The sequence below is a fragment of the Hibiscus syriacus genome, unplaced genomic scaffold (genome assembly GCF_006381635.1).
Source record: "Hibiscus syriacus cultivar Baekdansim isolate YM2019G1 unplaced genomic scaffold, ASM638163v2 tig00110579_pilon, whole genome shotgun sequence".
NCBI classification, from domain to species: Eukaryota; Viridiplantae; Streptophyta; class Magnoliopsida; order Malvales; family Malvaceae; genus Hibiscus; species Hibiscus syriacus.
The window spans coordinates 233684-258361 of record NW_024062790.1 but is presented as its reverse complement, the minus strand read 5'-3'; the positions used below and the strand labels follow the sequence as shown (position 1 = coordinate 258361).

General features: G+C 34.2%; 2 protein-coding genes and 2 long non-coding RNA genes across 7 annotated transcripts; 2 read left to right on the top strand and 2 right to left on the bottom strand.

The window, feature by feature from the left end:
• LOC120133381 (probable polygalacturonase At3g15720) lies at positions 1-3873 on the bottom strand. Its single transcript, XM_039149975.1, has 7 exons — positions 3508-3873; positions 1850-1975; positions 1367-1504; positions 1114-1287; positions 703-992; positions 394-619; positions 1-304 (listed from the first exon to the last, which is right to left on the bottom strand). Exons 1-7 carry the CDS (start codon positions 3871-3873, stop codon positions 74-76), a joined length of 1551 nt encoding a protein of 516 aa, XP_039005906.1. The 3' UTR covers positions 1-73.
• Positions 3874-12787: 8914 nt separating this feature from the next.
• Positions 12788-24258, bottom strand: LOC120133394. The gene is made up of 3 exons (XR_005517094.1): positions 24119-24258; positions 15592-15597; positions 12788-12798 (listed from the first exon to the last, which is right to left on the bottom strand). It is a non-coding gene; the product is annotated as an uncharacterized LOC120133394 (long non-coding RNA).
• Positions 14281-19430, top strand: LOC120133393. Its single transcript, XR_005517093.1, has 3 exons — positions 14281-14291; positions 14368-14370; positions 19317-19430. It is a non-coding gene; the product is annotated as an uncharacterized LOC120133393 (long non-coding RNA).
• Positions 20721-24591, top strand: LOC120133391. Of its 4 annotated transcripts, XM_039149984.1 has the most exons (7): positions 20721-20731; positions 21093-21214; positions 21351-21417; positions 22887-23140; positions 23319-23409; positions 24151-24259; positions 24350-24590. In XM_039149984.1, exons 3-7 carry the CDS (start codon positions 21413-21415, stop codon positions 24401-24403), a joined length of 513 nt encoding a protein of 170 aa, XP_039005915.1. In that variant the 5' UTR covers positions 20721-20731; positions 21093-21214; positions 21351-21412; the 3' UTR covers positions 24404-24590. The 4 variants fall into 4 exon arrangements, with proteins under 4 accessions (XP_039005915.1, XP_039005914.1, XP_039005913.1 ...); XM_039149983.1 differs by lacking the exon at positions 20721-20731 and having other exon boundaries at positions 20992-21214; positions 21333-21417; positions 24350-24591; XM_039149982.1 differs by lacking the exon at positions 20721-20731 and having other exon boundaries at positions 20997-21214.
• Positions 24592-24678: the final 87 nt, after the last annotated feature.

Genomic DNA, 24678 nt, shown 5'->3' with positions numbered 1-24678 from the left:
TTTTCGGCATCAGTTGAACTTGGATGCAATATAAAAAAAGAAAGAAAAAAAAAACAGATTGAGAATTAAGATTTTAGGGTAACAAGCAATCAACTGGAGGGATAGATCCAGAATCTCTTCCATAAGCGTTGGTGCAAGAGGAACCAACAACCATGCCCTGAGCACCTGCTGTTATATTGATGTGATCTAATAAGATTTGAGTGCATCCCACGGTCTTACTGCAATCCAGATTCACCGCCGCTTCACTCATCGATGTCCCTCGAAACCCATTGAACCAAATATCGCTCACCTTGACAGCCGATGTCTTTAAAGATTGCACAACCAATTATCAAATTTTCTATTTTTTAAAATATACTATAATAATTGAATCCCATCATGCTGTCAAATACTTACCTGATTTTGACAGGGTTGACCAGGGAAACAGTAGTATTGGTCAATAAAGATAGGATTAAAAGCATCGACGAGAGTTATATCTTGGAACACAATGTTCCTTGCAAATCCAGATCCACCTGGCCACGTTTTGATCCTTGCTCCATTTTGGGTTCCACTGAAAGTACAGTGTTGTACGTGTATTTCTTCCACTTCTGCAACGCTACCTTCCATCCCCAAGCTTCCAACGCTGGAAACAAACCCTAAATTTTTTACTCACCCAAAAAGAAAACAAATCATATAGTATAGAAGAAAGGGTAATTAATGAAAAACCTTATGCCGTGGCCCGGTCCACAATTCACCCCGGTAATGTTTATATATTTGCACCCGCTGTTAATCGCAATACAATCATCGCCTGTTCCGATATCACAATCGTGAATTTGAACGTTGACCGAAGAAGCGATGTCGATGCCATCGGTGTTGTGGCTGGTTTCAGGGGCGGTTATGTGTAGACTTGCGACGGTTACATTTGTGCATAAGTTTATTGAGATGTGGTTTCTGGGGCTGTTGATGTGCGTTAATCCACTCAGTTCGAGGTTATTGCATGACGAAAATCCCAATGCCTGCTCATTTCATCGTATTCAGCACCAAAAAGCATACGTTATAACACTCTAGTGTATTTATGTGATATTAAAAAGGAATAAATGTAAAGATATGTGATTTTTTTAATAAGAATATATTTACGGTAGGTCTTTGACACGGATCTGGGACGAGCTTCCACCAAACAGCTCCTTGGCCGTCGAATAGGCCATTTCCATTGACAACGAGCCCATTCACTTGTTCAAAGGTTAGCCACGTCGGAACGTAATGACTTCTCCAATATGATATATCATTTGGAGCAATTATTTCACCCTCCATCTGAAAAATTAACATAAAATAATTACTCGTATAAAACAAGATGGAAGAAATATAAGATTTTAAAAGTGACGAATACTACCATGAAATTGAGATTAGGCGACTTGCATGGACCTTGAAATTTAGTGGGGTTGAGCAAGAACTTCTTCCCCTTTGGTACATTAAAGACAGCAGAACCCGAGCTTGATCCACATGCTGCTTCCCATGTCTTCTCAAAAGCCTTCATTTATTTTTTTAGAAACAAATTATAATCACTTTAATTTCTATAAAGTTATATATATAATGATGTATATTATTTAATTATAAAAATTAATATTCAAAAAAATATTTTAAAAGCTTTCAGTGCGAGTTAAACGTTTTTTAAATTTAAAATCTTAAAATCAAAACAGTCGAACGTTTATCATTGATAATTTATTAATAATTTTTCTTATGAAGTAAAAGAAAAGAAAACACATATTGTTTAGAGTTTAAATCTGGGGATAGATTATAACTTGAAATTATAAGTATGGCTTTGCTGAATCTAAAGTGACGGAAGAAAAGCCAAGTTGTGAGAGATTTGATATACTTGGGAATCATCGGTCACTCCATCTCCGACAGCTCCATAATCCATCACGTCAACGGTCAGAGAACGTACACTGTTCCATTTTAATATCAACAGCACAAGAACCACCTGAAATATTTTATTCGAATCCTGAAAACAAAATAAAAAATTCATTTCAGTGTAAAAAATTGCAAAAGTTACGAAGAAGAATTGTATGGGAAAGACTAAGAATTCTTACCATTTCAATGAGCTGCAGAGTTATGGTATTCTACTTCACCCAAACATGTCCGTCTTTTTTATAATGCATTCAGGATAAGACAATTCAAATATAGTATTTATCTTCATTGACTTATAAAAGGTAATACAGCAGTTATTATTATTATTTTAATCATAATAGATAATATTTTCCTTATATTGGTGAAGTTTCTAAGAGTCTTAAATATTGAATATATTATTTAGAGTAATAAATTAAGCTGAGTTAACTCCCTTTTATTATTATTGATTATTCAGGGAGTCTAAATATATCATGCATTAATTAGTAATCTAAAGAAATTAATTTTATACTTTTTAATATTAATTAGCTATAAATGTATGACCTGACTTTGAAATCACAAAGCAAGTGGTTGGTTGGGTAAAATTTCTGACGAAGCGCCGAAACCTACGAATGTATAAACTAGAATCACAGTGGGCTTATCTGTTTTATTTTCTTTTAGTAGTGCACAGGGACTGTAGTATAAAATCTCGTTATAATTTTTTTAGTTATTGGTAACACATATTCGGTAAATAAAAATGTTTAAACTTAAAATTTAAAAAAAATAATCTCTTTAACCACTTAAATCATTAAATGTATTTTATCTACTCTGTTAAATGCATGTTTATCTCATCTTTTCCCAACAAAATTATTCATAATCATGCATTGAGTTTAGTAATCAAGTTAAGTAAACTTGGTGAATGCTAATTAACTAAATACAATAATATGCTTTAAAAATGGGGTAAATTACATTAGGTATTATTGAATTTGACTCTCTCTCTCATATTTCACTTATTTTATTTTTTATTTTTAAAATTTATTCACTAAACTTTGACATTACTCATGTTTTGATCGCTCCACCGTTAAATAATTAACGGCAATATAACATGACAAATATATTAAAACAGCGTAGTTTTGAATCTCTATAAAAATTAAATTTAGATCAAAAGACATAGTTTTGGTCTAAATAAAAAATTATTTTTTTCTTTTTTATGTTCTCCAATTTTATCCGTCTCTCGCACAACTTTAACAAATCCAGATTTCGATCTTCTCCTCCCATCTTCTCTCTGTCTCTCTCCACATCGATCACCGACGGTCACCGTTATCGGAGGTCAATAACTCGTAAATTTTGCATCGAACGCATCTCACTATTTTGAACACAATCAATTTAATCAGAAAACACCCCGAACTCCATAGATCTAGAGTTGATATCATTAATGAAACAATTTCATTTTCAATCTTCATCTTGAATTTTTTTTCCTGACAAAGCCAGAATGGAAAGGGAGGAAAGGGGATTGGCGAGGGAGGAGCCAAGAGGCATAGGAAGGTCTTAATGGACAACATCCAGGGAATAACTAAGCCAATGATTCGTCGTTTGGCTCGTAAAGAGGGGGGGGGGGTTCACAGGATAGGTGACGATCTATAAAGAAACAAGATATTCCATATCTTCCAGTTCCAGCCTTGTCGAATTTGAAACACTAGCCGCTGACGGCGGTCTTGACAACAAGTTTTGACCCAAATAGTTTGGTAATCGAAGCTCGTCGTTGTTGCCAACTACAAGAAATGACTTTCCAGTCACCGGAGAATCATCATTAACCAACCAAACGACGATGCTGTTTTCAAAAATGTCGATAAATAAAACGGAGAAAGTGTATAAATTTGCTGAAGAACCGATTGGCTTAAACCCAATAGCGAAGACTCTTTCTCGAGACAAGAAACATGTTTTGTGATGGAATCCATGGGAAATCCGAGAAACTAAAGGATGGGTTTTGTTGGGACAACAATGGCATGAAGGCATGACTTATGAGAGGAAGAAGAAGAAGAAGAAGAGCAAAAACATGGTGTTCCAATGGCTGCTATGTTAATGGATAATTTGGAGATAGCATGAAGGATTGTTGTTGGTTTAAGGTCGTGTTAATGGCGGCTTAGATGCTTCGTCAATGACACAATTTATTTATTTTATTTTATTTACTATACATTCAATGTTGCCTGTATAATATTAAACTATTCCACGCCATCCAATTATTAGAGAGAAAACGGTTGAGTGATAAAAAAAAATTTAATCTATAAAGTTTAGTGAGTAAACTGAAAAAATTAAAAGTTCAGTGAGTTAAATAATAGATAGAGTAAAATTCAGTGATGAACTATGTAATTTACCCTTAAAAATAATATAATTAGCTAATTTATCACGTTCTGACGCATCTTATTTGTATTTAAGAAATGTAAGTCTGAAATCATAGAAGTGCACTTAAAAGTGACATAAAATTTAGGAAAATGTGTAAGGAAAACAAATTTGGACTATGCTCTTACAGCAAATCGAATCCGTAGCGAAAAGATAACTACCACTAATATTTTATTGGATAAATTATGCGAATAGTCCCTTATGTTTTTAGTTTGATCAACTTTAGTCATCAATTTAAAAATAAGAGAAAATGGACCCTAACGTTATATGTCCATTCGATTTTAGTCCCTAACATTATCGATCCGTTTGATTTTAGTTTCTCGATCATTATCTCCCGTTTGATTTTAGTCCCTCAACCATATTAGAGACATGTACAAAAGGGATCTAAATAGGGATGGACCGAAAGGGTGCTAGGGTGTGCAATCGCACCCCCTAAAATTTTTAAATTCCCTTATATATTAGGTATTTTTGTATTTTATATGAAATATTTGATTTTGCACCCTTGAAAGACAATTTACTCTTACTTTTTTAAATTGGTGATCAAAGTCGGTCAGACCCTAAATAAAAGGGACTATTCACATTGTTTTCCTTATTTTTTTTTATATTTATGCATGGAGATCCACTTAAGATTTTAAGTAAGAGATTTAAATTTTAAAAATAACATTAAAAATTTAGGAGATGTAAAATTAAAAAATATTTAATTTATACGAGAATTTAAAATTTCTAAAAGTATTCACATTTTTAATCAATTCATGTGTAAGTGTGTACCATGATTAAAGATTATGTGTATAGGACTAATATATTTTATGTTTGCTCGTCTTGATAAAAAATTATGAACGTCAAATTTTATTTAAATTCATCCATATTTGTAAAATAGCTAATCAAGTTTGTTTTTAGTTCGTCCATATTATTATTATTATTAAATATTCATTTTATTTTTAGTTTAATATTTTTTATATATTTTTTATTAAATTTACTTATACTCTTTTATACATCCATAACTCACATATTTATAATGTTCATATTAAAATATTATATAATATAGTTTTAATTTTAATTTTTGTATGAAATATATAAAAATAATATAATATTACATATTATAAACTTAAAAATTAATCAAACTTTAAATATTAGAACTCGAGTTTAGTTCATATTTTAAATTAATCTAATTTTTTGTATTAACTAAAATTTTAAATCTGATAATTAACCAAACATTTTTAAGTATTGAGAAGCCTGGACGAATAATCAGAATCTTGAACAAGTCGAGTCGTGAGTCAGCCAACAATGTGTGCATTGTCTCCGCCTCTAATATTCGGCTTAGCATTGGGCTTTCCTTTGGATCTGGCTTACTACTTGTTTGCCTTGAACCCAAAGATTTTTTGGTTCAATCGTGCAAGCGAGTTGACCCACAACTACCTAATGATCCCACTCATGTTTCCATAACGGTTCATATATTTACTATTTTAATTCAACTTACCAATTCGACCAAGCTGGACTCATAATCATCTAGCCTATGAACAACTGAAAGGGTTGCAAGGAGGGAGGCAGAGTTCGGACAGAGGCCTTAGCAGTTAGCCCTCCCTTCTCCTACATATTCATATTCCTTCCAATTATGTTGATGAAAAACAACACCGTGATAGTTTGACTCCGGTTTAAGAGTCCGATCTGATTTGACATTAAATGTAATTGGATATCGTGTTACTGTAAACACATGAAATAATTATTCGTTCAATACTCATCAGTCCCCTCGTAAATGTCAACCATCTCTGCATATGTTGATGACCTTTTCTTCAGACAACAGAAATCATTACTCATTATCAAAAACTATGTTAAACAAATTTCTTTATTTCTCCAATTTCTGAAATCCTTGAATAAGTTTCAATACATCAAAACAGTAGATTCCCAACCTATCTTCAACATCAACTACCCCCTCCCCACTCAATTAGCCTACATTGTTCATGCATATGCATAAACACCCCTATTACATAAATCAAAGCCATACCAAATCCCTTTAGGAACAAAGACATTGTAATAAAATGTAGCAGGTTTAGTATAGTGGCCATACACGGTCACACTCTCTGGCTTCCAACCATCATATCCAATCCTGTAGAGGTAAAGATAGCAAACCTGGTATGTGCATGGCCCCTTTATTTGAAGAGAAAATAACCTCAGTGACCAAAAATGCCTTATAATATACGATTTTAACCAACTTTTTTTAGATTTGCCAAAATGACCAACTAAATCGCAATGCGATCGATAATTCGCAACGCGATCTCCGGCATCGCAAATCAGTTTCCAGATTCGCAACGCGATTCTGACTATCGCATTGCGATTTTCCAAATTCGCGTTGCGATTTTCCTAATTCGCAATGCGAATACGTAAATCAAAATGCGAATACGTAAATCACAATGTGAATACGTAAATCGCAATACAAATACGTAAATCGCAACGCGAATCTAACTATCGCAATGCGATTTACATAGCGCCATTCGTATCCAACGTGTATTTTTTTTTTCAAATTCCAAACACGAATATATTAATATATCAGAACACTGAACCATCCACAGTATATCCTGTAATCGCAACTCATAACCTAAAACCCTAAATCACAACTCAGTCTCATCTCCATCTCTCACTCTCTAAGGTGACGTCCGTCCCCATCTTCGACGAAATCAGTCCCCATCTCCGACGATATCAGTCTCCATCTCCGGCGAAATCATTCACAGTCAGAAATGGAAAGTCAACCAAATCAACCACCGAGGGTTAGTTTTTTTTAATTATTTTTATTTTGAAATTTTTGCATTATTATTAGGTTTTTCATATTGAAATTGATGATAAGTTTACTGGTATTTTCAATAATAGATTAACCATTTCACTTAGATTGCTTATTATATTAATTCGATTGCTGCTAAACTGTTTAGTCTTTAACCATGTGAAGTTAGTATTTGTCTTTGTTTTGTCTTTTGGTTGAAGTAATGCAATCCATTCAAGTTTCTTTCAATTTTAGTATTTGAAACCGAGAATGACTATCGCAATGCGATTCTGTCGTTGCGATTTTCATTTCGCGTTGCGATAGTCAAATTCGCGTTGCGATAGTCATTTTCGTGTTGCGATTTTCATTTTCGTGTTGCGATTTTAAGTTTCAGAAACTATTCTTCTTCTGCAAATTGAAACTTGAATGAATTGCATTACTTCAACCAAAAAACAAAGACAAATACTAAATTCACAATGTTGCAAATTTAAGTTTGAAGAATAAACTACTACTCTTTATGTTTATTGTTCTTGTTATATATTCACAGTGTAGTTTTTGGTATATTTAACTTGGTATGTTTATTGTTTTTGCAGAACTTTTATTCGGCTCAATTAACCTTAAGAAATAAAGTAAGCCTGGCCAAAACAATTGCGTCGAAGCTTTCACCTGCACAAAGAAAAATATTTGAGGATATTTGCTTCGGGCCATGGCTGAAAGTACAACATCCGGGTGGAGATGCTATGTTGACCCATCTGTTTCTTCAAACCATGACTAGTGATCTACCAGAGACTATACAACGCCGTGATGAATAGATATGGTTTGATTTTCCACCGGCGTATACGTGTTTTGGGCGGGAGGAGTTTTGCTTAATCACCGGTCTACGCTTCGGACACGATGATGTAGATCGGTACACTAGACATATTACCTGTCTATCATGGTTTTTCCGGGTTTTTCCTGAGCTGTCAACGGAGAAGTCGAATTTACACGTGGAAGACTTGACGAGATTATTGAATAAGAAAGATGGTTTTACTCTGATGGATGACGTCGATGTTGTCCGAGTATACCTTTTAATACTTTTGCAAGCCGGCTTTTTAGGCAGAGAGGTCCGACAACCTATTCCTAATGATCTAATTAAATTGGTAGAGGACCTAAATGCATGGAACTTATTTCCGTGGGGTTCGTATCTATGGAAAGCTACATGGAATAAGTTGTCGTCTGCCTTTGATGATCGGAAAAGTTTGTGTGGCGATGGTTCCAAATACACTTTGTCAGGATTTATTTGGGCCTTTAAGGTAATAATTTTTATATAATATTTCCAAAATTATAATTAATTCTTTAACAATTACTAATGTTTGTTATTATATTGTTTGTAGATTTGGATATTTGAGGCCTTTCCCGCCATGCAGACATATGCATTAAAAACTTTTAATGATATTCCTAGGGCTATTTCCTGGAAGAGGAAACGGTCCTTGCAGCAATGGGAAGATTTACTACCGTATACTACAATAAATAATGTAAGTTAACACAAATACTACCATATGTTTATAAACAAGTTATTACTAGTACACGTTTAACTTTGTTTGAGCTTTTATATTGTTAGGAGGCCAACACTCCATTACAGAGGCTGACACCCACGGAAGATGAGCTTGCCACTGATTGGTGGCAAGCTAGTAAGCGTTTTTTTGATGGCACGGATGATGAGCAGCCACCACTTCGAGAGCCATCACCTCACCCAGAGCCATCATCTGATCGACCCGAATATACACCTCCACAACGAGAGTCATCACCTATTCTGTCACATCATCGAGCCTCTTCTCCACCATCACCTCATGATAGGCGACCGACAAAGATGCCACGACGTTTATCTCCCTGTTCTCCACCTCTTCCTCCACGGGATGAGTTAGGGGAGTTACGTAATGAGGTCAATGCCTTGCGTGAGGAGGTCGGTACTTTACGCGATGACAATGGTACATGGCGTGTTGAGGTGTCTACTTTACGTGGTGAGGTAGCAGCTCTACGTGAGATTGTAGCATCGTTGCAGAACGAGGTTCATACTCTACGTAACGAGGTAAGTTTAATATTTTTCATATTTAACTTGATGATAAATTTACTCGTAATTTCACTTAGATTGCTTAGTAAATTCATTCGGTTGCTGCCAATACTGTTTATCCTTTAACCCTGTGAAGTTAGTATTTGTTTTTGGTTGTCTTTTGGTTGAAGTAATGCAATCCATTCAAGTTTCAATTTGCAGAAGAAGAATAGTTTAATATCGCAATGCGAAAATGACTATCGCAACGAGAGAATCGCAATGCGAAATGAAAATCGCAACAACAAAATCGCAACGCGAAAATGACTATCGCAATGCGAAAATGACTATCGCAATACGAATTTGACTATCGCAACGAGAGAATCTGTAACATCCTCGATACCGGGTTAGTGACCAAATTGTAAAGTTTCAGAATTTGGTGACTAAAGTATAAGAATGAAATAGTTCAATGATTATTGGATATATATGATGAAGGTTAATTAGTAATTATTAAAGGAAATTAAGGGTTAAATGGTCCTTTGACCAGAAAGATTTTTATATTCCTTTTAAAGGTAATACAAACATGGGAAATGTGAGAAACATCAAGAGTTCTCTTCTCCTTTCTTCTTCTTCATACGTGGGAGAGCAAGGCAAAGGTAAGTTTAATTTCAGTTGGTTAATTCTTGAGTTTTAAGCTTAGTTTTGATTCTTTGGGTATTAAATAAGCTTAAGGAAATCTTATATGGGATTTAAACAATAAGATAAAGGAATTATGAAGGAATTTGCAATATGAGTTTTAAGATGAAATTTTGATATGGTATGGTTGTTGAAGTTTTATGGATGAATTTGACTTGTCATCAATCTAATTAAGAAGTATGAAGTGTTAGAATTAGAATTAGAACACATTGAAAATTTGGTATGATTCTTGAATCTCATATGGAAGATAGGATTTTGAGGTTTAAGATGAGATAAATGAATATAGATTGGTTTAAGTATGTGTACTAGAGTTAAGAATGAAAAGGGGATGATATATGAAGTGTTTGAGAGGAAATGAAGTAATTTTCGGGTTGAAAATATGATTTCTGGGCAAGAGGAATCGGTACCCATTCAAGGGGAACTGATACCCCTTCAAACGAACAAAAATTTCCAGAATGTCATGAGGGAATCGATACCCCCTTAGTAGGGAACCGATTCCCCCTAAAGGAAAAATGGGAATATTGGTTTAATAAGTTCGTTTAAGTTGCTAGTATCCAATTACAAGGTGTAGGTATCTAATAATTGCCTCAAAATGTACATTTATGTAGATTCTGCGCGTAAAGCAATTCCGGAACATTTGGCAAGTAAGATCGATCAAGGGAAGATAAGAGATTGAAATGGACTAGTGAGGCAAGGTGAGTGCATACTAGTGATATGTAGTGTTTAATGGAAATAAGACTTGCGATGAGTCTATTTCCTAGAGTAATATGCATGAAGTCATGGACATGATTATGTGTGGTTATAATTATATGTGATTATCTGTATTACATTGATTGTATGTATGCATGACTAAAGATAATGATATGTTTTGTATATGCTATATGATGTATGTAAGACTTTAATATGTAATAATGGAAGAACATGAGATAAGTTATATGATAGAGTCATAAGAAATGAAATGAACATGAGAGAATAAGATAATCAAGTATAAGTTATATGATATGGTATAAGTGATTATACGAGAAATGTTAGGAGACTCTAAGAGAATAGTATGAATTCGAGGGCATAAATAAGGATACATAAGTAATATAGGGAAGATTGATAAATTAAAGGAAACTATGGTTTATGTATTATAGTGAAGAGCTACAAAGTTTTATTAAAGAGTATTAGGGAAGTCATGAGAAATGGAACTAAATAAATAGATGGTTTATGTGAGTGGAAAAGGAAAATGATATAAAATAAATGGAAATTATTTATAAGATAGCATGAGACTAATTGAACATGTAATATAAACTTTATAAAGGAGTAATTGGGTAAAATCATTATATGATACAATTATAGAGTATTACTATACAAATTATATTAAAATATGATATATGAGAATATGAGTAAGTTTATAGGATATTGATAGGACATATAAGAATATTTAAATGTATGCTGATATGAAAAAGGGAATACAAAGAAATGGAGCATAAGGTAGATAATATGATATCAGTTATTATATATCTATATGATATATGTCATCAGGTAATATGAAAGGACTCTGAAAATTGATATAAACTACGTGAAAGTGTTCTAGGTGTTTCTATATGTTATATGAAGTATATGATCTTATGTGAACAAGATATGATAAGTATGTTTACATGAATAAATGTGATTGGGTGAGAAATGATAGAAATTATATGAAAACATGATATATGTGACATTTGAATTATATGGAAATGATCTACGTGTAAGTGAACTATGTGACTATGTGATAATATGAAAAGAAACTATGTGATACGTGATATGTGAAAGTGAATTACAAGTTTATGTGAATATTTGAAATGAAATAAATGATAACACCCATTTATGTGTCATGAGAGCTAGGGGTATAGTTGGCATGCCAAGAGTCGAGGGTCTACGCGGTCCTTCGGGACATATGTATATTCTTTGGAACATGTGTGAAGTCTTGAAAGACACATACTTGATCCCTAGTATATGTATATGATTCTTAAGGAATAATATGTGGTCCTTATGGACATTATTATATGGCACTACGGTGTAATTCTACGCGGTCCTTCGGGATATATATATATTCTGTGGAACATGTGTGAAGTCTTAAAAGACACATACTTGATCCCTAGTATATGTATATGATTCTTAAGGAATAATATGTGGTCCTTATGGACATTATTATATGGCACTACGGTGCAATTCTACGCGGTACTTCGGTGCAATTATACGAGCTGTAGTGACAGCATTAGTGCACAACCTCTATGGACTCACATATCGATAGTTCTCACATATGTACATGGGCTAATCCAGAGATATGAACAAATATATGTTAGTGGTATGATAAATGTTATAGAAATGATATGATGTTGTGTGTGTATAGTGTTTGATTGAAAAGGTTAACCATAAAAGTATGTGATTACATGATAAACTGTTAATGATGAATTATGTGTATGTCTGTATTTACTGTAATTAATCTGATATGATTTTATATGATACGAAGAATGCATGGAATTGGTATAACATGATAGAACAGAACATGTATGTATTGATATATGTTATAAAGTGCATTATAAGTTGTTATGCCTCACTAAGTCTTCGACTTAGCGTGTGATTGTTTCACACGTAGGTTTCGAGAAGAGTAAAGAGTAATGCGTAGCAAGACAGGTCAGTTTTCCTTACCAAATGTCAGATCAGAAAATATAGGTACTGTATATAGAGTGTAGTTGGCATGTAGTCTAAAGATATAAATTGTATGAACTCTGATACATTTTGTAAACGTTTTGAATAAGTTAAATGTTATCAAAGTTTTTTTTTAATTACTCACTATTTTATACGAATAAATTTTTGAAAAGTCAATGTGACACTTCGGACTCGTATCTGGGTCGGATACGAGTTAGGGGTGTTACAGAATCGCAATGCGAAATAAAAATCGCATTGCGATTCTCTCGTTGCGATAGTCAAATTCGCATTGCGATAGTCAAATTCGCATTGCGATAGTCAAATTCGCATTGCGATATTCATTTTTGCATTGCGATAGTCATTTTAGCGTTGCGATTTTAAATTTCAGATTCTATTCTTCTTCTGCAAATTGAAACTTGAATGAATTGCATTACTTCAACCAAAAGACAAATACTAACTTCACAGTGTTGAAAATTTAAGTTTCAAGAATAAACTACTACTCTTTATGTTGTCATTGAACCTGCACTAAACCTATATGTTGTCCTTTTAAATGTTTATATAAGTTCTTACTTCTGGAATGTTATCTGATGCATTTTGTGAACAATGATATAATAATGACTTGGGTGAATACCGTGCAAGTTTGAAATATATTTGTTTGTTTTCACTGTTTAATATCATGTCTGTTTATTTACTGATTTATGTATTAATTTATTTTTAGCGGCCCGCTAAGGTGGATGCTCTACGTCGGGTTTTTCTTGCAAGACGGAGTTCACGCATCAGACAGCGTGCACGTGCCATTACGTCTCCGTTCACCCCAATAGTGCTAAGAATCCGTAACAAAAAGCCTGACTCACCTGTCATCGTTCAAGAGGCCTCCCCTATCGTTCAAGAGGCCCCTATTATCCCTCAAGAGTCCCCTCACACCGTTCAAGAGGCCACTGTCATCGTTGAAGAGGTCCCTCCCAACATTCTAGAGCCCGATTCACACGGCATAATATATCGAATTATTGAGAAGCCCCCTCACGTGCCGGACATGATGGATGACTGTTGGCTTTCGTATAAGTTACCGGCCAGTACCATTCCGGCAGATGAAGTGGAGAGGAAACAACTACCGGAAACAATTTTGGATAATACCCTTTGGGCTAAGACCGCATTTGATTTTTATCTACATGAGCGGAGCCAAGGGTGTTACGCTGACATATACAAACTCAATGATGATATGCATTTGTTGATTGAACGGTTTTGGTGGGGTGTATTATTAGGGGTTAAAGACAACGACTATTTCGATGGGGGGTAAGTTTTATATTTCTTCTTATATTTCAGTTTGATTATTTTTTTTAAATTTATATAATTCACTAATATATGTCTTTTTTTGTAAAACAACATATTGATGCATGGGTGACACGTCTTCTAATTGTAAGGAAATTGAAGAGAAATATAAAAAAAACGCGATATAAAATTATGCCGACGTCTTTTCACGTAGTTCACTTGAAGAATCAACGACATGAATCATATGTGTTGGCTAATGGACAAGCTAAACTTTATCCTGCATGGTGGGAGGTCGATAAGGTTAGTATTTATTTGTTTAAATATTTTAAAGGTGTTCATAAATAAGTGCACAATTTGAATTATTACATTTCGGTGCAGGTGTTTATCCCTGTTTTGGAACGTACTCATTGGCTTCTCGTCGAACTTCAGCTCACATCCCTAAAGACAATAGTATATGATAGCATGATAAATTACATATCATTGTCTGATTTGAGAGATATTATTAAGGGATGGAGCTCTCATTTGGCTAAATTCTTCGATGCAATTAATTATTGGACTAATTCTGGAAACAAGAAGCCAAAGAAGTTTAATGTTACAGTTATCAGAGACGAGACTGTGCCACAACAAACGAAGGAAGCCAGAGGGTATTGTGGTCCTCTCGTATGCATGTGCTTGGAGCGTTTGACGACAGGAAGTACACAATTTCTACCTCCCACCGATAGAGATAGAGGTGCAGTAGGCTTGTGGTTTCGGCATTTTATGGCTAGAACGATATATGCGAGACGCTGCCTACCTGCATCCGCGTTATGAAAGTGTCCATAAATAATTTGTAAGTCAAATGCAAGTGTTGTTAAACATATATACTCTTTTTGGTTTGAAAATGTTTGGTTAAGTAGCTAGAATTCAATAATTTGATGTTTGTAGGTTTTAGATGTGTAGAAAGTGTTGTTGATTCAATGTTTGGTTTCTGCAGGTTAATCCTGAAGTGAGCTGCGTGAAATGGATGTATGGGTGCAAAAGTTGATTCAATAATTGATGAGGAAATAATTCTTATTATTATTTTTTGATTGTTTAATTGATTTGTAAAAGATGATTTGTAAATGTTGATTTGTTTAATTGATGTGTACATAATTATTATTTGTTCTTGTTTAATTGATTGAAATGTAATAGTTGATTTGTTGATTTCAATCTGTATTATGTTGAATGCAAAACAGACTATTGCAACGCGGAAATGACTATCGCAACGAGAGAATCGCAATGCGAAATGAAAATTGCAACGAGAGAATCGCAATACGAAAATGAAAATCACAACGCGAAAATGAAAATCACAACGCGAAAATGAAAATCACAACGCGAAACTAAATTTGCGTTGCGATTTTCATTTTCGCATTGCGATTCTCTCGTTGCGATAGTCAATTCTGCGTTGCGATAGTCATTTCCGTGTTGCGATAGTCATATTCGCGTTGCGATAGTCAAATGAATGTCTAATAAGTGATAACAACTGAACATATCATAGCAATGTTCAAACTCAAGTTACTAATACATGCCTAACTGAAAATGTTAAAAGTTCACACATAATATACACATAATACAACGTTTGCATTTAAAAATCACCTAAGTTAACAGTCCCAAAAGGTGAAGCCGGTTGTGATTGGGATTTTGATGAGGATCCATATTTTGGTAGAGGAAAAGATGATTATGATGGCACTGGTGATCCACATGTCAACCTTGTATGACCACTTTCCTTGCACCGACTACATGTCGATCTCTTCTTCTCTTCACCCTTAGACGGTATACGATCGTGACTTTTTGGTCGGCCAGGTAGCCTTCTGTCCATGGCTGGTGGCAAAACTGTTTGTAAGTCATCTGGTATGTCCCACTCAGAAGGATGTGGAATAGGGTAGACAATCTCGACATAAGTCTGTCGATATAATTTTGTAGTGTAGCAATCCATAGCGTATGCGCTTGAATCATCTTGGTTTAGATGAAGAGCAACTTTTATAACATGGCCACACGGATAACCAGATGTTTGCCATTTCATACAACTACACGTCTTTGCATTTAGATCGACAAGCCCATTTAAGTTATTATCCAGTACTTCAAACAAAGTGTTTGAACATGGTTCAACTCTCCATGACGTTGACTTCACAACACGTTTCGTTATCTTTTTTTCAGTCCATGGTGTAACACGATGTTCCAATGTTCCTGTAAATTTAAATAAATAATACTTAGTAAAATATATGATAAGTTACGAATTTAAAGAAATAATACTTGCATGGTTTCTTTTCTTATAGTACCACTGTTGAATAAAGGCTCGAAAAAACTCCATTAACATAGTAATGGGTAATTTCCTGGAATGCCGACTTAGAGCGTTGATTGATTCTGCACTATTAGACGTCATGAAACCATATCTTGCTCCAAGTTGATGTACTCTTAACCATCTTTCAAACCCGACATCTTCTAGTGTTTGAGCACACTGAGGCAAAGCACGTCTTAAACAGTTTATATGCTTATTAAAATCCACTTCCCGATAAGCTTTTACAGCATTCCAGTATGTCCATTTGTATTTTTTATACCAGCAGACCTTGATTTTAGATTTTTATACAAATGAACACCACAAAGTCCATGAAAAGCATCTGGGAAACACCTTCTAACAGCGTTATCAATTGAGTTTGCCCTATCGGATATGATTGTCAGATTGCTAATAGGACCTATGCAATCCCTAAGATACCCCATAAACCATGTCCATGAATCAGAGGTTTCAGATTTGCCAACCCCGTAAGCTATTGGCAGTATCCCATTGTTAGCATCCATGGCTACTGCTAATAAGTTTACTCCAAGGTATCGACCTTTTAAATGTGCTCCGTCAACTATAATAATTGGGCGCATGCAAGTAATAAACGAACGAATCTACAAAATCATATACACAATAAATATAATTATTTAAATGTGAAATGCATGTAACTAACAAAAATGAGTCAACAAAATTATATTGATTTACTAACCGCAGCACCAATGGCGATAAACAGCAACTCAAAGCGTTCATCTCTATCTGTTTTGATATGAGTTACCGACCCAGGATTTTTCAGCTTTAAATTGTTACAATAAGCCGACAGTTGGGCAAACAATGCTTCTGGAGAACCCCTCAACAATTCCAAGGCATAACATTTGGCTCTCCAAGCTTGAGAATATGAGATACTAATCTTGAACCGAGCATTCATGTCAGTCATAATTTCATGTCCCCGATATACCCTGCCATTCAAAAACATTAACTCAGCCAGAAAATCACCCAACACCTTTTTGTTTGCCTGTCTATGGTGAGGAAAAACTTGGGTTCTTGAACATGTATGTTTATCAATAAAAGTCCTAACTTGAAACATTTCGCAATCTTTTATCCTCTTTGCAATCATACGCCACGTACAGTTTTTGTCAATCATACACTTTGTTTCGAAACGATCTTTGCTTGATTTGTTAACTTTTAGTTGATAGCCATCTTCCACACATTTCATATACAAAGCTATCTTCAAGTCTTCCTTTGTATCAAAACAATTATATTTCTTGATACGAATAATTTTTGTGTAACAATCAACTGCTATCTTTACCAACTCTTCTTCCGGTATCTGAAGTAATTCTGGCATATTCCAGTTATACTCCCGTGGCATTTTTTTGGGGACTTTTCTTTGGGGATTTCTTCTTCTTCTTTTTCTTCTTCAGGGTTATATGAATTACAGAATGGATGTTCAATATGTTCATTTACAGTCGTAACTTCCTCCTTATTATCATCAACAACATCTTCCTCGGCAACAGCTGTTTCATCATCAAAATTCGGGTATTGACCAATATCAAAATCATTACACGCAGGGTCTGTTTCTTCTTCTGAAAAATCATCAAAATCTGAGTATCGACCAAGATCAAAGTCCGGGTATTGACCAAGATCAAATTTTGAATACTGACCAGTATTCACAATTTTTTATGTTGGCTCATCATCGTCTAACTGGTTAATACGAAAACCGGAATTTGGTGCTGAAAGTTGATTGGGATTTGGATTAGGGAAAAGTTGTGGGTTTTGAGATTGTGTTTGGTATTGGAAATGTGGTGAAACAATATTTTCTTGGTGATGAAATTGTGGTGGAACCATTAAATTTTGAGCACCATAAACTGGGGTTGAAAAACTTAGTTGATTACTACCCGCTACTGACCCAACTTCACTACTTCTAGGTTCAACAACATACAATGTAACATCATCACTTGAAACACTAATGTAAGCAATGAATCGTTCAACATCTTCATTGTCGGTTAACAAATAAACTTGACAATTTCTCTGATAAGATAACCTAAATCCACTTAGAGGCTCTAAATTCAATTTATTTGCATCACGTAATATTAGAGTTTCATAAGTCAACTTTTTTAATGACAGTTTTAGTTGAAGATTCATGGGTAAAGGCATATATTGTAAAACACCATGAACATTCTCCCATGACCCTCCAAAACACAAATTTATCCAAACATGATCAACATTAGATGATTTCATTATTGTAAATTAATTTACTAAACAAACGAGCTGCGAAACTAAAACCTGTTGCCGGATGGGGAAGGATGTCGTTGGATATAGGAACGGATGTCGCCGAAGAGAGTGATAGATGGAGATGAAATGAGTTGCGATTTAGGGATTTAGGTTATGAGTTGCTGCTGCTGCGTAATTATATACCCAAAACATTTGTGTTGCGAAACTAAAACCTGTTGCGAATTCAGAAATCGAGTTGCGAATTTGAAATTCAATATTGCGATAGTTAGAATCGCGTTGCGATAGTCAGAATCTCATTGCGATAGTCAGAATCTCGTTGCGATAGTCAGATTCGCGTTGCGATTTACATATTCGCATTGCGATTTACGTATTTGCATTGCGAATTAGGAAAATCGCAATGCGATAGTCAGAATCGTGTTGCGAATCTGGAAACTGATTTACGATACCGGAGATCGCGTTGCGAATTATCGATCGCATTGCGATTTAGTTGGTCATTTTGGCAAATCCAAAAAAAGTTAGTTAAAATCGTATATTATAAGACATTTTTGATCAGTGAGGTTATTTTCTCTTATTTGAAATGTGTGAGTTAAACACATTTCAAATGTTCTCGTGTGTGGATCATCTAGCTTCGGTGCATACACCTATTCAATCAAACAAATACTCGATTTCAATTGAACCCCTCTTTGCCAATTTCACCATCCCACTAAATAATGGGTCTAATCTTTTTGTCATATATATATTTTTTCTTTTAATCATTACAAGGCAATTAAAGCATAAAAATATCTATTTACATACCTGATTTTCATAAGCTTCGCCAAATGCAAGACTGATATGATCTCGTGTATAGGCAATCGAGGAGCAGCTTGTCCTGATTGATACTGATCACCTCCCCATATTCTATATTAAAAAAAACAACCCATAAAAAACCGGCACCAAATTTGTGTTTTCATGGAAATTTCATGAACTTGGAAGTTTGATTTCCCAGCAAGATTTGCTCAAAAGAAACTCCAACTAAAACGATGTCCTGATCAAATATGTGTTAAAGGCATGGAAGGATGAATGGAATCATATCCGTACCTGGGTTGCATTGACCTTGAAGGAGTCGAGAGGCAAAGGCCGGGGGACAAAAAGGATGCGCTTAGCATCAGCTATGGTGAAGAAGATGAAAATGAAGGTGAGTAAACAGATCACTGCTCTCATCATCTTCCAAATAAACAACGAATTTTCTATGGGAACCAAACAACTATCACTATATAGCTGTGAGGTTTCTAATACTAGAAAGGGTAGTTAAGTCTTTCGGGTTAAAGAAGAAAAATATCACTGCGTTGTGCTGTTCAGGTTTTAAATGACTTTGGTCCAGTACCCACCAAATGTCCCCTTTTTGCCCTCATTATCTTGGCAGTACCAGGGAGTTTATCGTCATTCGTTAGTTTCATCGTGTCGATAACAAAATGTAGAGTACAAATTATTTAAAACTCCCATTTCTACCGACTATGATGAGAAGGACTGTAAATTAAAGGGTAAATTACCGTACAGGATTAATATGGTTCCATTTTTTTTATCATTAATAAGGGTAAACTATGTTAAACTTTTATAATAATTTTTGGGATTGTCAACAAAATATTTGTCTATTTAACGAGTATGTGAATTTCGAACTCTTTGATATAATATTCTTAGTCGGATTTTTTGTGTGTAAATTTATCTTTTCATATTTCAAAATATAATTTTTATATATTTATTTTGGTATTAAAATAAATATCTTTTATGGACGACATTTTATTAAAAATATAAAAATGATCAGATATTTATTTAATTGATTTTTTAAAAAAATTATAATTTCAAATTTTCTTTTATAATATTATATAAATAATTAAAAGCATACCTCGTAATTTATTAATTAAAAGTGTAATAACGATAACATAACTATATTTTTAATCAAATTATCTTTCTGTATATAAATTTTCGTTATTTTTATTGTAATTATATCATTTATCGATTAAATTTATTATCAATACAAAATTTAACTATATTTACACTCAAAATAATTTAAAAGATTTATTTCAACACATAAGTAATAAATCAAAACAATTGGAAAAACTAAAAACAATAAAAATTATACCACGTGAATTTTAGGGGAAGTAAATCATTTTGGGTTTAGTCAACTAATATGATCATCAATTTATTATATATATTGAAATTATGTGTACCTATTTGGATGATTAATCGATTATCCTTTTTATTAAGCTCATAAATTAAATCATTGAATTCTATAAAAAAAAAATCATTAAGTGTACATGCTTTATTTAAAATACTAATATGTTAGTTAAATTTCTCATATATCTGTAAGCCTCCAAAAATATAAAGAAATTTGATCTGCTGCGGAAGACCCAGATTAGCGTGGGGCTCTCAATTATTTTTTTCTGGACAAGTAGTCCAATGCTTTAATTCCAGCAAAAATGATAATTTATTTTAATATTTTTTTATAAAATTTAGTCACATTTTATAAATATAATTATTCAAATTTAAAATAGTTAGAGAGAATAATATTTTTTTATCATTTAAATTATTTATTGAACTAAAAAATACAATTGGAAGACAAATAATTATTTAAAACAAAATTATAATAATAACGTAGAAATAACAATCAATTTTATTTATTTTTAAAAACTTAAAAAAAAAGAGGAGATTGTACTTTATTGACTTGCAGGCACGAGTTTGGTGCCAGATAAGGAAAGACAAATGGTTTAAGGGAACAGTTAAACCTCGGGGAAGCTTAAACTAAAATCATTTTGGTCTAACCTCTGCTTTTTCCTCACTTTCCTTTTTTTTATAAATATTTTTCCCTTCAATTTACCCAAATACTGGAAAAGAAGATTGATAAGGAGAAGAAGATGAAATCAGAATAATAAAAGGGAAATTAAGACTCGAAAAGGCATAATCAGTGAAGGCCAAGTTTTCAAGCAACTAGAGACACTAAATAAAACAAAGAAAACCCAATTTGACTGTTTTACAGGCAAATTTGTTTTCTTCCCCCCCCCCCCCCCAAAAAAAATCAAATAGTATATATTTATTTTTGGTGTATTGGGTTTTGTTCCATTTCCATAAATTTGATTACCTTTTGTTTCCTCAAGGTTTGATCTTTCATTCAGGAAATCAGATTCCCATTGAGTTTTAGATCTATTTAGCTTCTGGCAGTTCTTGTTTTGTATATATGGGGTAAGTTTTCTGGGTTTTTTCTCCCTCCTATGATTTTGTTATGTGGCTTTTTATTGATTTTTTTTGGCTTGATATGTTTGTATATTGGAACCCTCTTTCATTAGTTTGATGTGTGCATTGAGTAGATGGAACACTTCCATTTCCCCCCCTGTTGCCTAGGAAATTTGTGTGGACTGTGTTTTTCTTTTATAGTTTTAAATTTACCATCCACTGGTAAACATTTTGGGCATTATTGTTCAAGGTCAATGCATGGTTTCAGTCAGATTTAATTTGTTGAGTTTTCAGATAAAACTTCCAGTATACTACCTTGAAGAGAAGCTTACTTCTTTAGAGGGACAATTTTTTTAGGTGTTATATCTAATTAGCTTTGTTCCAACAAGTTTTTCTGTAGCACTGTGACGAATACTTCTGCTTAGTAATAGATTTGTACCATGGATCAACTTTTAATTTAGTCTCTTTGTCTTCCCAATAGATAAATCTAATAGGTATATCAGAGAAAAAATATATAGGTATGCTGGATTAGAGAAAAATAAGGGTTAACATGGATTTTAGTTACTGTAAGAAAACATTAGAACTGAAAGTTTTTGGTTAAGTTGGCCTGAAACAGAGCACGTGGAATTTGAGTTCAGAAAAGAAGGAATGTTCATGGAACAACTATAATAAATGCGAGGGGAAAAAAACTATCGCAAACTGATCAAATGCTTTGGCCTAATATTGTAGAATGATGGTGGCATCAGTGGAGAAGTTAACTTCAGCAACCACAGGTACAGATGCTAAAATGGAGAAGCCTTTTAGAAGTTGTGTGCGCAAAATACATCTTAAGGTCAAGTGAAAGTTCTTCAGGGCATCTTGAAAACCAGCACTGCTTTATGATAGCTAGTGTTGGTATCAATATATACAAAATGGTTAGTGTGGCTGAGATTGGGGTGCTCCAATGGACATATGGAAATGCAAAAAATAATAGGAGTAGGACTATAAGACACATGCAGTTGAGAAAACACGTGGTTGGTGCCTATATGGGATAATATGAGAGACCTGTTAAAAATGGTTTCGATGTGTGAAATGAAAAGCTTAACAATATATTTTTTTGTTAGATTATGTGCTTTAATGGGAGTAATCATATTCAAAGGGTAGATTAAGACCAACTAGGACATGGGTGGAAACTATGAGGAAGGACTTAATTGTTTACTTAGGATATGGTCCTAAATCTATGCAGTTGGAGAAGGCTTTTTTGTTGTTATTGTACTATGTGCTTTTTGGCTATTTAAGCTGTTGCTTTGATTCTTATGACCTCCAGCAAGTTATTTCATTTCGAAAGAGATGTCTTGCCATGCTGTTTATCTGAATTTATGTAAATATTACTCATACCAAACTGATGAACTTACCAGCAGAGTTTATGCTCAGCTTTAGAGTTTTTGGTGGCTGGTACTAATCATTTATACCACTGTTTGTGATTTGCAACAGAGCAGTGGTTGTCTAGGATGCTGTAAGAAGCCCATTTTCAAGCCCTTTTTTAATGAGTCGTCAAAAGGGTTAAAATCTCAAGGACATACAGTGAGTAAACCCAGTATCTCCGAAGGTTTCTGGACCACTAGCTGTGATATGGACAACAGTGCTGTGCAGTCACAGGGAAGCATCTCCTCAATCAGCGCAAGCAACCAGACACTTGATCCAAATGGAAGCGCTGCAAGTGCTAATGGGCCATCCGAATTTGTAAATCATGGCAAGTTATCAGTTCTAAAGTTATTACTTTAGTTGGTGTTGGACTAATTATCTGACAGCTCTATGAACAATAAAACTTCATAAGGATTACCTTCCTATCTGTTTAGTCCTGTTTGGACCACTTTTGGCACTAAAACAAGGCTGTGCTTGCACCATCTTACGACTTCTCTTTGTTGTAGGCCTTCTTCTTTGGAATCAGACTAGGCGGCGCTGGGTAGGAAACAAGAACTCTGAAAATCGGCCTGGACAGGTTCGAGAACCAAAGCTAAAGTGAGTTTTTATCCGAATAAATGTAATTAATGTTTTTATTATTCCCATGGTTTTATGATCTTTAACTACTCATTCTTCCCATGAACTCTTACCCACTTGCCAAATTATTTGTGGCTTTGTGCCCATATCTTTCTATTTGCAATTAAGAGAAGAGCATAGAGGGCATTAACTATTTTTCCCTTTCCTTATGCCTATTGTTTACATGTAGGGCATCCAAATGAGATTTTTGTTTGGAATTACTAGCTATGAATCAATTTCCACATAACTAAGTTTAAGTGGTGAGGTGGTTCATTTCTTTTATCGAGGCCATGGAAAGGTATAAAGGGGCAACAAAGAGATCCTTATTTCTACATATTGAGTTTTCAGCTTGTTCCATTTTATGGCAGGCTTTGACCTTGAAAGATGATTTATACTACAAGATTGAGGTCCCTTTTTATATTTACTATCTATGACGTCCTGGATCTTTCTCTCTACCTGTTGACATTGGCTTTCTCCATTAGGTCACATCTTTATTCTCCATGTATGTTGATATTTATTTTCCCAGTATGTATTGCCATAGCCTGTAAGGTTGAGAATTAAAAGGAAAAAAAGTTAAATGTTTGTTCATGCAGAAACCCAAGTGTGACACCAACAATTATTCTTACTGCCTGCATCATTTCTTGATGTTGGAATGCAACTTATCTTACTCATTGCCTCTGAATGGTTTAACTTAATCATTTATGAACTTCCTTGTCCTTATCTTACTCATTGTCTGTGCATGGTTAAACAATTCTGGGTTTGCAGTTGGAATGCAACTTATGAAAGTTTACTGGGAAGCAACAAGCCGTTCCCTCATCCTATTCCTCTTTCTGTAAGTCACAGGTCCAGCAAGCTGAGGTCCAGCAAGCTGAGGTCGTAGAATCATAAATTGATGGCTTACCTGATTTGCGTTGTCTGACAGGAAATGATAGATTTTCTAGTGGAAGCGTGGGAGCAGGAAGGATTGTATGACTGAGCAACGGTATAGCAACTGGCATTTGGAAGGTGTTTAGATATTAATGTCAATCATACTTGTTACATTTTAATTGGTTCCACAGCATTAGACCCTTGATTGTATGATTGCCAACTGTAGCAATTTCAGGGTCTTGCTTCTATTTTCTAATTTCCCCCTCAAATCAATTGACCTTTTGGACGTGCCATTGTATTTGGAACTAATCCAAAAATTGCTGGTTTTCGCAAAATTCTCCATAGGTTATTCAGAATGTAATATTATTGGTGAATAAAACTCGA